The sequence below is a fragment of the Lytechinus variegatus genome, chromosome 1 (genome assembly GCF_018143015.1).
Source record: "Lytechinus variegatus isolate NC3 chromosome 1, Lvar_3.0, whole genome shotgun sequence".
NCBI classification, from domain to species: Eukaryota; Metazoa; Echinodermata; class Echinoidea; order Temnopleuroida; family Toxopneustidae; genus Lytechinus; species Lytechinus variegatus.
This window is the reverse complement of record NC_054740.1, coordinates 76720948-76738689: the sequence shown is the minus strand read 5'-3', so window position 1 is coordinate 76738689 and position 17742 is coordinate 76720948. Positions and strand designations below refer to the sequence as shown.

General features: G+C 34.1%; 1 protein-coding gene across 1 annotated transcript; it reads left to right on the top strand.

The window, feature by feature from the left end:
* Positions 1–816: 816 nt before the first annotated feature.
* Positions 817–13874, top strand: LOC121423542. Its single transcript, XM_041618897.1, has 7 exons — positions 817–960; positions 7125–7410; positions 7787–7843; positions 8141–8275; positions 9435–9572; positions 11936–11972; positions 12820–13874. The coding sequence occupies exons 2-7, from the start codon at positions 7144–7146 to the stop codon at positions 13020–13022; spliced, it is 837 nt and encodes a 278-aa protein (XP_041474831.1). The 5' UTR covers positions 817–960; positions 7125–7143; the 3' UTR covers positions 13023–13874.
* Positions 13875–17742: the final 3868 nt, after the last annotated feature.

Sequence of the window (17742 nt, the reverse complement as noted above, 5' to 3'; positions counted from 1 at the left end):
CAGTTTGAGTCCCAACTGAGGTAACAATAAAATCGATACAGAAAGTGAATAGACCAGAAGACAATATTTTTGTTATTTTAGTTGGAGGTACATTATGCACCCTAAGGGGGTAGACATGTAGGCCTATGCCCTCTTAGGTGCAGATGGACACCCCTAAGAGGGGTGCACACTCTACGCCCCTATTTGGGGTGTATGTGTGCACCGCCATAGGTATTCGTATAGGAACAAGACTGCACCCCTAGGGGTGTAAAATTGAACCCGAATTTCTTAGTAAGGTAGTTATGTTTTATGTTGTTTATATTCGAATTTCGTTTCTGTATTACGATTTGATGCATGACGTTAATTGGATTTCTATAATATTCTGCACTATGCCAGTTACCAGTACGATTATTTTCACGAGAAAAGATGTGTGTAAATGTTTATAGATATGTACCTAAACTCATGAGTCAGTTGGTAATATATTATGATTTATATATTTTGGTTATTTGTTTATGAGAACATATACGTGTTTATGTATTTTTTTCTCAATGATTTCAACTTTACTTTTCACTTAAAATGTAGTATGCATGTACGTGTGTCTTATATGATTTTTGTATTTTGATTATTGCTTTTTTCATCCAACTGGATTATTTCATAATTAATGTGAAAATGTGATCTAGTGATTCTGTATGCCCTATGATAATAATTTTATGTTATGAGAGAAAAAGAATAAAAACTACCAAAAAAGTTTAGCGCCCGCTACAGATATAATCTATCCACTGTGTATTGTACATCTATTCTACATCATTATTCATTCAATGTTTGCTTGAATTTATTAGCATAAATCCAAACACCGTGAAAGAGCAAACCATTTATTGTATTTTATTGCCCAACTGTGAGACTGATAAATAACTGAGCTGCGACACAGAGTACATAGGCACGATAGAGCTTGGTACCAGGCAGACACTTCAAACAACCTAGGTAAGTAAACCTTCAAATTTAACAGGCTGTTATGTAGCTCTTTCTTATCGCTTGGGTCTCCGAAATGATATGATAATACCAATATGAATATCATGTGTGATTGAGGTCTGTGTCGCCATTTGATTGATTGGGCCTAGGTCGCCGTGAATGATGCTAGAATCCATGAAAATGGCGTGATTCTTTGGTTTAGAATTTTTACATTTCTGTTTATAGTATACTCTTCCGCCAGTCATAATGTTATGTTAATCAGTTGGACTAACTTATAACTGATAAATAATTACTAAATGATCTTTTGTATTTATTGGTACAGAGACATGTCGTAGGTAAATGAAAGTAAGTATGCATGGGAACGGAGTCCCAATGTGATACACTGCAAAAATATATATTACACGGATAGGTCCGAGAAAAAGAAAATATCTGGAAATACATGTAGGTTATGTTCACTGAAATATGTTTGTTCTCGGATAATTAAGCCTTAGTTTTTTTTTAGGGGATTCGAAAAGTTTTCTATAAGCGTGCCATTTAATGTGACTGTTGTATAGAGGGTTTGATGTATAGTTGATTCTTTCTATTTCAAAGGAATTATATTCTTTATTATATCGAGGGTCATAATGTTGCAGGATGTTATGTTAACAGGGTATTGAAATGCAATGTTGACACATGTACTTCGTTGCTTTTATCGTATGTTTCGCTATAATTGATAGCTATTTTAAAATTAAGTGATTGCAAATTGTTTTTTTCCGCACAATTAGTACATCTTTTTTTACAATTGTATGAGAAATTAATGTGCAATATAATAATAATTCATGTTTATAAAATTTGTGGGATCTTAATGCAGTTGTTCAGAATTGTCGCGCTTGACACAGAAACTACACTGTTAGAAAATTTATCCTTAAACTAAAAGAAGTTCCTGCAGCAGAGTCTCGAGAACACCTGTAATCTTACCAGATTGCGTAATCTTACAGGAAATTGGTATTTGGTGTGTGTAATCTTACAAATTTCCTTAAATAAAACACTCTTTTCCCCTTTTTCTAACAGACCTATTCTGTTAAATTGCAGAAAAATTCCTGTTTCATGAATTTAAAGAATGATTCTGGTATTGCTTTCTGCAAAATCTTTTATTTTTTCTGTAAAATCAGGGGTTTTTTAACAGTGTATTATATAATTCAATGAAGTTTTGTATCAGAATTTGGTGAGAGATTGTAGCCTAACGTATTCTATTTTGATCATGAATAAATGAATACGTATTTTCATTTCTGCGACTAAATAATTTTCCTCCATCATGCCCTAAATTTTCCTATGTGATAGAAGTATAAAGTCGTCATATTTGAAACTTTTAAGTGAATCAATGACATTGGAATTTATTTTTACTGGGCTTTTTTGTAGTGTAGGTCACCACGAAAAATGTAAAACTTAGTCCAAACATCGCATGTGAAACTGTACAATGAATTAAAAAGGAGTCGTAAGATTATATTGATTGAAGTGAATGGAAATCAAAAGAGATGGTAGAGTTATGATGACCTGTCAAAAATGAATTATAAGCAGAAAGATACCAATATTTACTTTATATTTATATGGTATTCTCGTATCCGTAGCCTCAGACTTTCAATTATGAATATTGCACGTGGCCATTGCTTTGTCTTGTAAGGTTTAATAACATATCTCATCCCGAGGTTCTTGGTCAGACTAGCTCAACGAATATGTCAAGAAAAATGAACAGTTTGTCTGATTCCATGAATGTATTATCATTCATTCTATGTCACTCATATCAATTCCATAGAAATATATAGAGACCGCCAAAATCGAGTCTATTCTAATATACAATAATTTATTTTCTGACTTAGAAATCCTTTGTAAAATTGAAAATCTACCCCTTTTGCTACCACTTATATTGGTCGTATAATAGCATAAATTTAAGAGCCTAATGCTCAGGGGAAAAGGAGAAAAGGTAAAATAAAAAAGCATGCTGGCATATGCTGGTGAAGAGAAAAAAATAATTATGTCATTAAGAAATTTGGCAACTTCCAATAATACACAATTGACTTTATGCGAATATGAATTTCTTTACTCTGCAGCTGCCATTTGATATGATCTTACAATTTATTCATCCAAGCATTTCATTTAATTCATAGAGGTAAATGATAGGTGATATTTTCACTGACAATGCAGTATGTACCATGTGTCGTATTTTTTGTCGCACAGTTCCTCTTTACTAAAATGCTACGTATTCTGGGTTCACAGTACGATTATTGAGATCGATTCCTTTTTCTCGTTTACGCCATTTTGGGCGTAGACACACAATGTTGGATCTAACAATAATTTTTGGACATATCATTCAGGTGTTTGCACGTATTGTGATCAAATCCGTTTTTTGAAAGGTTAATCAAACACATAACATGTTTGGATTGTTTGCTTGGAACCTTGAATTGTGGATCTGCTGGAGTTTTATTAATGCTCTTTGTTTGATCAATTATTTTATTTCGACGAAATCATGAACAAGAATTTAAAGAAAAAATGGAGATTCAGACACTGTATCCCAAAGTTCAAGATCATGGATTATGAGAGTGCAAACATACATGAGTTGCGGTAAACATGGTAAAATGAAAAAAAAAAACAAAGACGGAAATGGTTAAATTGTTCTCGACGTAACGCGAAGGGGGAGGGGTCCTCCAGTGCAAACAATTCACATGATTTACCCATTTCTGATTTTTTTTTTTGGGGGGGGGGCATTTTACCATGTTTACTGCTAGTCCTCTGCATCTGGATTCACTGCAGTCATACTTTACTTTGACACAATTCGATTCTTACATCACAGCAAAGAATACCTCCTGGTTAGCAAAGCGTAAATTTATACTGCGTAGAATGGAATCACATTATTTTTGAGAATCTTTAATCTTTAAGGACATATGAAATTTTTTTTTCATGACGATAAATTTAGGATTTTTTCTTTAAGTACATAATTATGTGTAAAGTTGACTCGCGCGTTATATTGCGGCATTGATTAATGCTATTTGTGACCAGGCACCCGAAACCAACGATAATTCGCCAGGGAAAGCTATCTGTAATGAGCTTAAATAGTACTTTGGTCTTCAAAAAGTAAAACTAATAAAAAAAATGCTCATTCCTTCTGAAGTTTCCACCGGCAGGACAGTAGACAGCAGATCGCTAGCGTACTGCTCACGTGTGGGTTAGAGTGTTGCTCTTAAACTGTCTACAGATGTATACCGTTTTTTTAATATTAGGATCAAATGACTTCAAAACTCTAATTGTTTTTGGAAAAAATGAATTTGTGTAAGTTTCTGTCCGAGCAAAGGACACTTTTATACGGGTCCTTTTACACTATTGTTCCTCGTCTCTCTTGTCGAAATCAAGTTCGTGTATTCCTTTGTTTATATCAACAATATTATTCTGGATTTTGAACACTATCATCAGTCTGCTCTTTTCCATTTTACTTTCCAGTGTATCGAGTTGGAGCTCCTTTAACATTCCACTGAAAGACTAATCATTCTCCATCATAATGTGAAATATTGCAGTTGTGAGGTAAAAAGATGAGCTACAAGAGTCTCTTGACAGCACTTTTTTACGGACTGCTTGGAGGTTTTACCTAGATAGCACATTATACACGTCTCACACTTGAGTACGGTGAACCCATCACACTTATTCGGAATCAGCAGGAATCAAACAGAAGCTGAAACAAAAAAAAAATAAAAAAATCTAGAAAATTTTAAGAGGAACTTATGAATTCATCAAACTGGAGTTGAAATTCAGTAAACTGACCAGGTGAATCATCATACACTAGTCAAAATGAACCGCAATGGAGTCAGATTGATAATTCGTGCCACATTCTTGGACATTCTAGGCCCATTCTAAATATTCCGACTGCAATCTGAGTGTATTCGAAATATTTTTATCATTTCTTTCGGCCGTCCCGAAGGTTTTGGTCATTTTCAAAACATTCGAGGGGTATTTTCGAACGGTGTTCGAAGTAGATTTAAATGACCAACTGGTGGTCGAACAATAGTCCTTTCATTCCAGCCAATTCTGCTTGATTCGGAATAAGTGTGATTGCATGGGGCTTTAGTTTCTCTTAAAAGCTCTCATTGAATTCCTAGTCATGTACTTTAGTGGGTTATTGTTTCATCAACTTGACAGAACTTAGACTGTGTTTTTATCAGCTTCATGAACAATTTCAATTTCATTTTTGGCATCTTATTGTTAGTTTTCGGTGGCAGGTCATTTACATCAATATTATCATTATTCAAATAAAATGAAAGGTCTATAATAATAGAAGACCCGAACATGTCTTCATACAGTGTTGACAATATGAATGATGATTTTCTTTTCACAAAAGATTCATTGATCAAAATCTAATTGAGGACATAGAACACAAGTTAATCCAAGCTCTCTCGATTGTTTGTTAACGGCAGGGATCCTCGCTTCTTTTGTATTTTCAAATGTTAAATCTGAGTCCCGCCTTCTTGTTTTTTTTTGCATTCACTTATGATTGTCTCAAGTTTATGGGGGGTCATTGGAACCTATATAACATAACATGTGGGGAGTTGCTCGAATATAACGTCGCAAATTATACAATCACAGTTCTCTTATTCCTCGATAGATTTTTGACAAACTTTCACCAATATTTTTCTCTAATGCCAGGTTGACACTTGCACGCATTATGGTGCCAGCAATGCCACATGCGGGACAATTTATGGCACGAATTGTCTATATCAGTTCACGCATTGTCCCGACACTAGCTTCACGACATGTTTGCGCATAGTTCACGCAGTTTTCATGCACTGCGTGTTCCGACATGCATACAGTAAATATTCTCCACATCCTATTCTGTGACGTATCTACTGTACGTAGCGCAAAGTTAGATATTCTGGTGTTGACACCATTTACGTTCGTTGATTAGGACGACTTAACACTGATCTCGCGGTCTGCACTCACACTAATGCGCGTATCATTCGCTAAAATTTTGGCTGGCACGCATATAGTTCGCGCATTGGCCCGCATGAGTGCATGCCCACGCACAAATTATACGGGAACCCACAGTGCGTGCTGAGTGTCAACCGGGCACTTATGCCGAACTACTCTGCATCGAAACCTAAAAAAAAAGAAACAAAGAAAAAGAAAGGAAACTGCTGTGTTCACATCGAAACCTAAAAAAAAGAAACAAAGAAAAAGAAAGGAAACTGCTGTGTTTGATGTGAACAAACGAACTATATTAAAGGTCAAGTCCACCCCAGAAAAAAAAGTTGATTTGGATAAAACGAGAAAAATCAAACATGAATAACGCTGAAAATTTCATCAAAATCGGATGTAAAATAAGAAAGTTATGACATTTTGAAGTTTCGCTTATTTTTCACATATAACAGTTCTATGCTCAACTCAGTGATATGCAAATGAGAGAGTCGATGATGTCACCCACTCACTATTTCTTTTGTTTTTATTGTTTGATTTATACAGTATTTCAATTTTTACAAATTTGACAATTAGGTTCCCCTTGCTTAAACCACAAAATGTTGAAATAATAGAATTACATGTGTTCAGGGAGGCATCAAACTTTGTTTCACATGACAATGACGAGGAAATCAAAATATTTTTTATATTTATTTAATAAAATAAAAAAAAAGTAGTGAGTGGGTGATGTCATCGGTTCCCTCATTTGCATACCGACCAGGATGTGCAAATAACTATTTTGAAAAATAAAGCGAAACTTCAAAATATTATAACTTTCCGATTTTGATGAAATTTTCAGTGTTGCGCTTGTTTGTTTTTTCTCTTTCTATTCAAATCAGCTTTTTGATGGGGTGTACTTGTCTTTTAACTAGTTTTGGACAATAACCATGATAATGTCCTCGCTTTTTCAGAAATTATTGTGATTTTATTTTTTTTTAATTTTGATTCGAATTTGGGGATTTTTCGAGTGCCTTTCGGGAGGATTTTCTTCAACTCGGACCTGGCAATACGCATAGTTCACGCATTGGCCCGCATGAGTGCGTGCCCATGCGCAAACTATACGGGAACCACAGTGCTTCATTGTCAACCCAGCTTTAGCTTTCTGATCTTACTAAAACCAACCTATCTTCAAGGTGAACTTCCCCTTTAAAACTAATTCATCGATCAAACTATCAATATCTTTTTTTTAAATCTCGGTGCAGCAAACTTATAAAACTGAAAATGCAGGCCACATCTTATCCGACCCCACCGGGAGTTCCTGGTCAGACTGTACATGTTAATCAGCCTGCTCCTGTCAACTACTCTACTACCGTCGAGAATCCAAACTCGACGAGTGGCGTTTCTCAGAACTTCAATGGAGCAGCAGGAAGAGCAACCGGTTGGATACAGCTTTTCCTTGGAATTGGGAGCATCGTCGTTGGTATTGCCGAGATCGTTCTCGTGACCGGAGTAGGCGTTAGCGGCATGGGCATTTGGGCGAGCGTTCTTGTAAGTTAGGTCCAACATAAATATTTTCACTTTCGAAGGCTATAATACCTGATCTTTTTACCAATACTATTATTTTTTTAAGCCAGCGCTGTTTAGTATAATTTTTGATTAATCGTACAGTAGTTGTATAAACATTTGAAACAAGTGTTTAAAATCTTGAACAACAAAGTTTAATTTCTAATATTTTCTATAATATAATAATGTATAGTAATAATGATAATAATTATATATGATGTAATAATTTACAATAAATTAAGCATGTTTGTTTAACCTGTTCAATAACTAAACGGCGTTGTTTGATTTTTTTTTACTGTGAAGCCCTGCATCTTTTCTGTCATTTCCTTTGATTCATAAATTTGATTTTCATCCTCTGTAGTTCTACATTCCTACTGGAATCTTGGGAATATGCACCCACCAAAAGAACACCTGTGTGGTATGTATTTTTGCTTTCTTCGTCCATATCTATAGTCTTAAATCAATCTCGTTTTATATTGAACACTGAGTTCAAATGACTTTTTGGAGGGAGTGGGGAGGGTGGTATGAAATAAATAAGCAAAGAAACACATATGAAATCGTATTTATATAAAATTCAAATGGACAAATACATACTTACCTGCTTTGAATGCTTATCGAGAGGGCAGAATCTGCATGACCTCTATAATATATTTTAACATTTGACGTTCTCTTGATACCTGATTAATCTGTTTAATATTCTGCATTGTTTTCTTAGATCATTGCCTATCTGACGATGTGCATCATCTCTGCTGTCTGTGCATTCATTCAAATGCTTGCTGGCTCTATCAGTTCCAGTGCCATGAGTGGATTGTATTGCTATGTTTATGAGGATTGCGGAGGTAGTATTTGGGTAGGTATCCTTTCGGTTATTCTTGGTGAATAATAAAAATCATTCTCATTTCAATTAAGGCATAATTTTTGTTATGCGAGCACCTCATTTGTTGGGCCAATCTCACCCATTTTTCATATATGTATATGTCTCTCTCTCTCTCTCTCTCTCTCTCTATATATATATATATATACACATTATTTTATTTAATTTATTCATTTATTAGAACATATTTATTCAGGTACAAAAAAACAACATAAATCATCATATCATACATGAAAATAAGTCAAAATCTAAGTCTTAGATATCTAAGATAACAATGCTAAGTAACATAAATAAGTAAAACAAATATTTTTACTTAAATGATGATATGAATCAAACTGAAATATTCAAGTTATCAAAAGGGAACACTTACTGAGTATAAAACTAGGTAGAAAATGATTTCTCGAATCTTGTCTCGGCTTGCATGGCGGTCTTTGGCGAAGCATCAGTCAAAATTTCGCCATTTTCCACCCACCTGCTGAATGGGTATTATTTATGATTTGGCCAATGTTATGTGACTATCAATTTAGTTTGGAAACTGTTGCTGAAATGCTTCCTATACGGAGTGAATTAAGAATTCGCATGCATTAATGTGCGAACAAGTTGCGGAAAACCAATGGTATAACTGCAAAGCGCTACAAAACGCCGCAGATGTTCGTAGGCTAATACGTCGAGGCTTGAATAAATATATAATAATGATAAAATAATAATAATAATATGGAGCTTTTATATAGCGCTTAATACAATACAGTTTCTAAGCGCTTTACAGTTTAAACATAACGTATAAACAACAAATCAATAAATGAAATAGAAAGAAAATAACAGATAACTGGTAATCATTAAGTGTAAAACATAAAGAGGTAATGAAATATCAACCATATAACAAAAAATCAATAGAAAGATAACAGATAACTGGACTTTGCAACAGCTTACTTGTTATATATCGGAACGATGCGCCGTTAAAGCGTTAAACAAAAGCGGATTATTATAATTGTTATAATTCATGAATGGACGGCAAAAGAATACATCTGAAAATAAATACAGAATGAATGAAAAGAGAGATTGGAAGTAAATTTAGACAAAGGAAGGGAAAATGAAATAGAAAATTATCTTTAAACTCTCGAATTCAATTGAATAGGCTGGGAGAGTCGCATGTGACGCTCTGTTAGCGGTTCTTGGAGTGCTTGAGATGGTGGTTGCTATTGTAGGCTCAGCTTACTGCTGCGGTGGTATGGCGTGCGCCCATTCCTCTCCAACAACTACTACTACTACTGTGGTAAGTTAATAAACTTAATAATCATTCAAGGGGTACTCCGGGTTGAAAATAATATAGTTTGAACAAATTAAGAAAAAACAGACAAACAAAACACCGTGACTGAAAATTTGATCAAAATCGGACAAGGATTATAAAGTTATGGCAATTTAAAGATTTGCACCATTCCGGTGAAACAGTTCTAGGCATGTCTTCATGAATATTCAATAAGCAAACTGATGATGTCATATCCCCACTTGTTGTTTTGCATATGAAATTAGGTTTGTTCATTTTTCTTTAAGAATCGAAAATTGAATAACTGTTTAAGTGCATTATATATTCATTGCTGCAACTTATTTCTTTACAAGGGAGACACGTCATTCAAATAACATGTATGAAAAACGAAACGGTTATGATTTCATAAAAAAAAGGGAAAGTGGGGATGTGATGTGTCCTGTCTTCACAATATATTGCTAAAACTTTATAAGTTTATGACTTGGCTATCATGTTAGCAGATTTTGATGAAATTTTCAGCATTTTGCTTTGTGAATTTGGCTCTATTTATTTAGATCTAAATATTTTCAGCCCGGAGCATCCCTTTAATAAGTACCAACAAATTAGCTTTAGGAGGGGGGGGGTGTGATTTATTCACTCTAAAACTATTTTGAAATCTTCTCAATAAATTGTGTTTAGCAAACCCCTCAATCGTATTGTTACTTATATCATTTGAGATTTTTTTCACAGGTAAATTTTGATAATTGATAGCTTGACTAGCATTTCATCGTAATTTGAATATAGCTACTTTAAAGGACAAGTCCACCCCAACAAAAACTTGAGTTGAATAATAAGAGAAAAATTCAACAAGCATAACACTGAAAATTTCATCAAAATCGGATGTAAAATAAGAAAGTTATGACATTTCAAAGTTTCGCTTATTTTTAACAAAATAGTTATATGAACGAGCCAGTTACATCCAAATGAGAGAGTTGATGATGTCACTCACTCACTATTTCTTTTGTTTTTTATTATTTGAATTATACAATATTTCAATTTTTACGAATTTGAAGATTGGGACCTCCTTGCCTGAAGCACAAAATGTAAAAATAATTGAATTCCACGTGTTCAGGGAGGAATGAAAGTTCATTTCACATGACAATGACGATAAAATCAAAATATTTCATATTTCAAACAATAAAAAACAAAAGAAATAGTGAGTGAATGACATCATCGATTCTCTCATTTGGATGTAGCTGGCTCGTTCATATAACTGTTTTTGTGAAATGAAGCGAAACTTTGAAATGTCATAACTTTCTTATTTTACATCCGATTTTGATGAAATCTTCAGCATTGTGCTTGTCTGATTTTTCTCTATGGATTCAAATTAACATTTTTCTGAGGTGGACTTGACCTTTAAATTGATTGTGTCATTAAGAAATCAGGGTCCCGTCTTACCAGGAGTTACGATTGATCCGATCAATCTCAACTTTATGGAAATCGCTCCATGTCATAACTCTTTTCTTCAGGGAATTTGCACAATGTCCTTTTGTAAACATAGAGAAGCATATTTAACAACACAGAAAACAAAATGTAAATCCACATCACATTCTAGACAGCATTTTAAACATGTGCAGTTGCTGTTTTTTTTCCTAAATGTAAACGATAGGATCAATCGCAACGCTCTGTAAGATAGGGCCAAGATAAGTGGATACACGCGTGGATCAAAATTAAAAGGGAAAATCAACCTTAACATTCACTAATAAAAGTGCTAGCCATTTAATACATTGGAATGTCATCAACTGTGTTATAGGAAGAGCTGGATGCTTTTTTGTTGCTCATTTGGAGTCGAAAAATTTTGACGATGTTTTTGAAAAGCCTTCCCACTCCGTGCGATCCCTTTCGATCTGATGTTATTTGCAATGAGTCTTTACCGAAATTCAACCACACCCAGTGGATTGTCCATTAAGAGGGCTACCCGTTCTGGCAAAATCTCTATAATGGGATTTCCTCTGAGGCTCAAATCCCTTTATATTCTATTAAAAAAAATTACATAGTTAAGAAAAAAATATTGAGCCGAATTTCATGCATTGAACTATACTTAACAAACATGTATATGGCCAAAGAGAAAACGATTATTATGATCGTATCACTGGCGTAAATCTAAGCAGTGGACCTTTAATTGTTCGGGGGAGGTGGGGGGGGGATCTATTGTGTCATTTCCCCCCAGTTGAATAGTGAGACGTCACGGATTACCGCCAGTGGATCGTATAAACGTGTGCACGATAAGAGACTAAGTCGAGTTCAAAAAAAAAAATGAGTATATCAACATTATAATTTCACTTTTGTTGAAATTTTGCAATTATGACCATTCTTTAAATTTGTTTTTGCAGTACACCCAGCAGGCCGCCCCAATGGTGGTGACAACTGGTATGTTGATTCTGCATTTATGTGGGATGTTTTGTTTGTGCTAATTTGTGACTCATTCATTTTAGACCATATTTGTATTTATTTATTGTTCGGGAAAAAGTAAACCGCGTTATTGTAAGGCGAAACGAACATACTAAAATGCCTGGTGAGCGGAGAACGTTTGCGGAAAAAATATTTTCTAAGTCGGAAAGGGCTTGTGAAATGTAGCAAAACTGAGTCTGCTGACAATTTCAAGAAAATTTAGTGAATAAAAGTTAACACCGAATAATAACATGACACTAACAATTTGGGTAAGTTATTTAAGAAAATAGAAATAGTTATTTAAAAAATCATGGAAAACATTTTAGATTAAAGCTTTAATTTTTTGTTTGGTACATTTTAGAAGAAAAAAATGTTTTCATGTGATTAAATTATGCATGTGTTTCAACTGGGATTTTCCCAGTCGATCACTTTTTAGAAATCAAATAATATTTTGTGGATATTGATGATTGCTATTTTTTTAACTAAAATAATTTTTTCTGAATTTATGACGATTCACACATACACTGTTAAATCACATTTGATTGTACTTACACTGCAGTCACACCGCGAAACCAACTATGAGCCGATCAAATCTATCCATACGAATTACCAATAACATATCAACGGTCTGTTTTAAGTCCGTTTCTTAATTGTGACTGCACCATTACTCTTCTTACAGATGAAATTAAATCAAGATCGAATTTCAAATAAGGAAATGAATAAAGCTTTACATGAATATTGATATTTTAAAAGTATATTATGTTAGACTCGTACCTATTGAAATGAATTTTTTCGATCGATTGACATTCCAATTATCCCTCATCAGGCCAATTTCCCCAGCCAGTTGGGATCGCTCAACCCCCTCCAGCTTACAACGTTCAGCAGGGTTACCCTCCAGCGGGCCAACCTGCCCCTCAAGCCGGATACAACCAGACCGGATACAACCAAGCCGGATACAACCAAGCCGCAGCTGCTCCATACAACCAGCAAGCTGTTGGAGTAACCAAACCTGGCGGAATGGTGGCCTAATTCTTCAACTCTGCTCTGTGTCTGTCCGAATTAATTTCTCTAAGATGCAACGATCAATTTGAGAAAAAAAATACATAAATTGTAGGAAGAGGGAAACAATGAATATCCATGAAATACAATTCTGTTTTGCATGTTTTTTTTAAGAATACTGTATACCTTATCAATTTGAAAATGGAGTCGACGCATATAAAATGACAAACCTGTGAACCCGTGTAAACGAATTGTGCTATATCTTATGACTTGTTTTATTATTTTATGCTAAATATACGCATTTCATTGATTCATTTATTCCTACAAAGAACCCACTTCGTATGTATACTTTGTTGTAATTTCATCTTGTACATTATTTCTTCTTTTCTTTATAATTCAATTTACAATTTAATCAAGAAGACTTCTAGTATAGCAGTGGAAAGGAATATAACCCTCTTTTAGAACTTGTAATGCTTATCTAATTCAATCAACGTGAATAAAACATTCAATGAATCATGATACAATGCAAGATACAAAATACAAAATGAAATGAACACAAAATAATCGATTTTTTTTAAATGGCATGAAAAGTGAATCCAGTCATATTAAGTTTGTACAATGGTTGGAGAGAAGATAACACATATTACATAAATATATTTTCGCAATGGGGTGATTCCTTAAAGGCTTCATGTTGCCTCACTATTAGTTGGTTCATATCGATGTCTTGGATGCCTTACAAACCATGCACTTTCAGTGATAATACTATTTATTCAAAAGAAAATTTTCTTATCTTAAACCTTGACCCTAAAATGTAACATGTCTCTGCTAGTCATCCGTTGATACCGTTTGTCCCTGGAACAATGCATACCAATCATGCCTATTGGGGAATGAGAAAAATAATTGAAAAATACTGACATGTTACTTTATTATTGCCCAGTAAACATAAACTGTATTCACGTCGCCCGTATAGTCGTATGACAACGAACATTCATGATGTATTATAAACTAAATGATTTCATTATAGACTGTATTTATACGTTCATTTAGAAATTTCACACTCAACCATCGGTATGATAAACGAAATGAAATCAACACTGTTTGAAAATTTATCCTTGAACTAAAAGAAGTTCCTGCAGCAGAGTCTCGAGAACACCTGTAATTTTACCAGTCAAGTTACAGGAAATTGGTATTTAGTGTATGGAGCCTTACAAATTTCCTTAAGTAAAACACCATTTTCCCCCTTTTTAAACAGACCTGTTCTGTTAAATTGCGAAAAACTCCTGTTTTATGAATTTACAGAATGATTTTGTTATTGCTTTTGCAAATCTTCTTTCCTTTTTTCCCGTAAGATCAGAGTTTTTTTAGCAGTGAAATGAGGCCTATAACAGGTTGACTTAGAACCTATCATCTGAAATAGTACATGTTATAAATGTACATTTAGCTTGTCATGTGTGTTGCAATGTGGTGGCTTGTTTTTAAATTTCTGTCGGAAATGTAGTATATATTTTTAAATTGGTTGTAGGAAAATAATAGCAGCTCTGTTTTTCAGTACTATCCCGAGTTAAATTTCGGTTTAATCAGATATTTAAAGCTTTAATTTAATTGTTATTTCTAAATTTCATTCAAATGTTTGTGAGGTATAATGTTGAACATGTGTAATGTCTTCTGTTTTTTTTCAAGATTCAATAATTTTTGTTACTGAATTCAATACTTGTTCATCGCTAATAATAGTTAATGATAGTTACAGAAGGTCAGCTGGAGAGTATGTATATTTTCATATTTTATACCAAAAAAAACATAGCCGTACGCAGACATTTTTTCGCTTGGAGACAGCACATGTAAACTTTTTCGAAAAAAAAGCGCGGGATCGAATTGACCGAGTTTGTCATTGGGGCTTTCTTTTTCATTCTGTCAAGTGAAAATGAAAGATTTGGTGCATACTTTGGTGAATTTTGTAATATATTGTGAGTAAAAATGTAAGTTTCCATGCAAGAATTGATCTGAACTGTTCCTTTAAGGTAAAATCAAGTGCATGGACTCTTCATCATGCTCGTGTGTCGTATGTATTTGATTAGAAAATCCTTTATATTTCATGCCATTTTTTGCAGGCTTGAAAACATTTCGTTTTATGTAGACGTTAATTATTACACATTTACGACATTGTTATGTACATGTATTTGTACAAAAAAGATACATCGTGGAACGTTGCTGATTTGATCATAATATAATTATGACAACCCTTTACATTTTAAAGTTAGCCAAACTGATTGAATATATTAAATTGAGTTGTTTACTGATGAAACCGCAAGACAGTTAACTGGGGCGGTTCCATAAGGACATGGGGGCAACCTCATTATGATTTTACATGTCGTGGTAATAAAATGGTAGAAAATAATGTAAAGAAGATACAGAAAAATATCCCAAAACTGAAATCTGGGCCCTGTGATTCCATCATATCTCAAATTCAATTTAAAAAAACAAACATAGCATTTCATTTCATTGACGAATGAAAGAATTAGTTTTTTCCTTCCCATAACAAGTCTCGCCCCCATCGCCTTGTGCTGTGTGCGGGGACATCAAAATGCCTTTATATTCGTGTTTGTACCCAAATCCAGACGATGAATACGAAATTAAATGAAACATACTCAACACCATTGTTTTGTTTCAAATCTCTTGATTTTTTTTTTGGCTGTCAAATAATTACGCTGTAAGAATGGTTTTACTTCATTGGTAATTGTATAAAGTATAAAAGAATCATAATGGTCTTTCTTTGACCGTTTCGAATAGCTATCGAGATTGGAGTCTTGGAGAGGTAAAATACGGTAGAAAGGAAATATTAATGTTTACATGGTTGAATTCATACATACGGGTCCTCCTAGAATCCCGGTTAGTATTAATAGAATGCCCAATGTGTTACTGTTACTGTTATTCTTTCATAACGCAACCTACATAGTTGACCTTCACCTCGACCCTTTAGTTTAACTGTATCACCGTCAAAATGTATGTTAAAAAATGTCAAGTCTACCCCAGTAAAATGATGAATTAAATAAATAGAAAAAAAATCAAACTAGCATAACGCTGAAAGATTCATCAAAATCTGATGTAAAATAAGAAAATTATGAAATTTCAAATTTTCGCTTATTTTCCGAAGACAGTGAAAAAAGCACAATTCTGTGACATATGCACATGAGACGGTCGATGATGTCCCTCACTATTTCTTTGATTTCTATTGTTTGAATTATATAAATATGTCTTTTTTTTGGGGGGGGGGCAGATTTTACAGTAAGGACCAACTTGACTGAACCATATATTATCAAACAATGCTAATTCCACATGTTCATGGAGGAAATACCCGTTGTTTCACTCGACAATGAGGAAAAAAATAGAATATTTCATATAATAAAATACAAAAGAAATAGTGAGTGGATGACGTCACCAGTCTCATTTGCATACCAACCACGATTTGCATATAACTGTTTTGTGAAATTAAGCGGAACTTTAAAATGTCATAACTCTCTTATTTCAAATCCGATTTTGATGACATTTTCAGTGTATTGCTTGTTGGATTTTTTCTTTCTTCATTCAAATAAAATTTTTGTTAGGGTGGACATGTCCTTTAGGGGAAAGAAATATATAGAAAGGAGAGCAAACATGTAAAAGAAGGAGGAATGAATGGAGAATGAGAGGGAGGACATGGTGATTAAAAACAGAATGAAGAAGAAGAACCAAGGATAAAAACTTGAGCTAAGGAAAGATGGAGAAAGGAAAAAATATCAACAACAACTCAACTTTCTTATGGACGAGGGAGTTCATTTTAATAAATAATTCTAAACATGAAAAAAAGAAACTTTTGGAATAATTTTTTTGAGAACACACGTTTGTGTAGGTGGGTGTGCGTGTGTGTGGGGTGTTTGAAATAGGTGTGTCTGTGAGAGGGTGAGAGAGAGAGAAGAAGGAGAGAGGGGAAGGGGAGGAGGGGAAGGAACTCTTTGAGATTGATATTAATGGGAAAAGGACTTCAACATGTTCAAAAACGCGCTTAGCAATCAGATATGCAGGATAGGAGACGGTATAACAATAACATTTTATGTCATGCATGATCCCCTGGTAGATCAATTTTACAACTGAAGTAGCTACCCTAGGTAAATAAAATTGTTTATTGCTTTTGTTCTTATATTAGACTATATATTTAAAAAGCATATATAGCGGCATGAAACTGTGTGAGGGTGATGAGAGGAGAGAGACAGCTATAGAGCTGAATAGAAGATGAGAAGGTCTACTGTGGGAGTGAAATAAAACCGAGACAAAATAGTCAGTGTGTGGTGGGTGCGTGTGTGGGTGTGAGTTTGGCAGGTGTAAACAGTGGATATAGCATTATCGAAGAGACCTGGAAAGATTTTTTTACGATACAGGAAAGGAGTATATAACTGAAAAAGAAAAGAACATGTGAGAAGGAAACAAATAAATAGGGCTACTGAAATAAATAAAAAAACATTGAATTATTATCATTATCATTATTAAGTGGGAAGGCAAAGATGATAAATAATAAAGTGCATGATCTTTTAGAAAAGACATATTAGAAAAGAGGGATTCTGAATTTCAATCCGTTATTAGGTTAATTTCGGAAAGTGTTCACATTTTTATAGAACATATAAAAAATATATATTTAATGTAGCCTAGAGAGAGACGAGCGCCCGCTACACCGACGCAGCAAGGTTTATGATATTAGGTATTCCACTTCATCCAATAT

Excerpts from the sequence above, each read along its gene's own strand:
- LOC121423542 (XM_041618897.1), top strand. The coding sequence starts at position 7,144 with ATGCAGGCCACATCTTATCCGACCCCACCGGGAGTTCCTGGTCAGACT. Across the intron at positions 8,276-9,434 it reads ATTGCGGAGGTAGTATTTGG|GCTGGGAGAGTCGCATGTGA; the intron begins GTAGGTATCCTT and ends TCAATTGAATAG. Across the intron at positions 11,973-12,819 it reads CCCAATGGTGGTGACAACTG|GCCAATTTCCCCAGCCAGTT; the intron begins GTATGTTGATTC and ends ATCCCTCATCAG.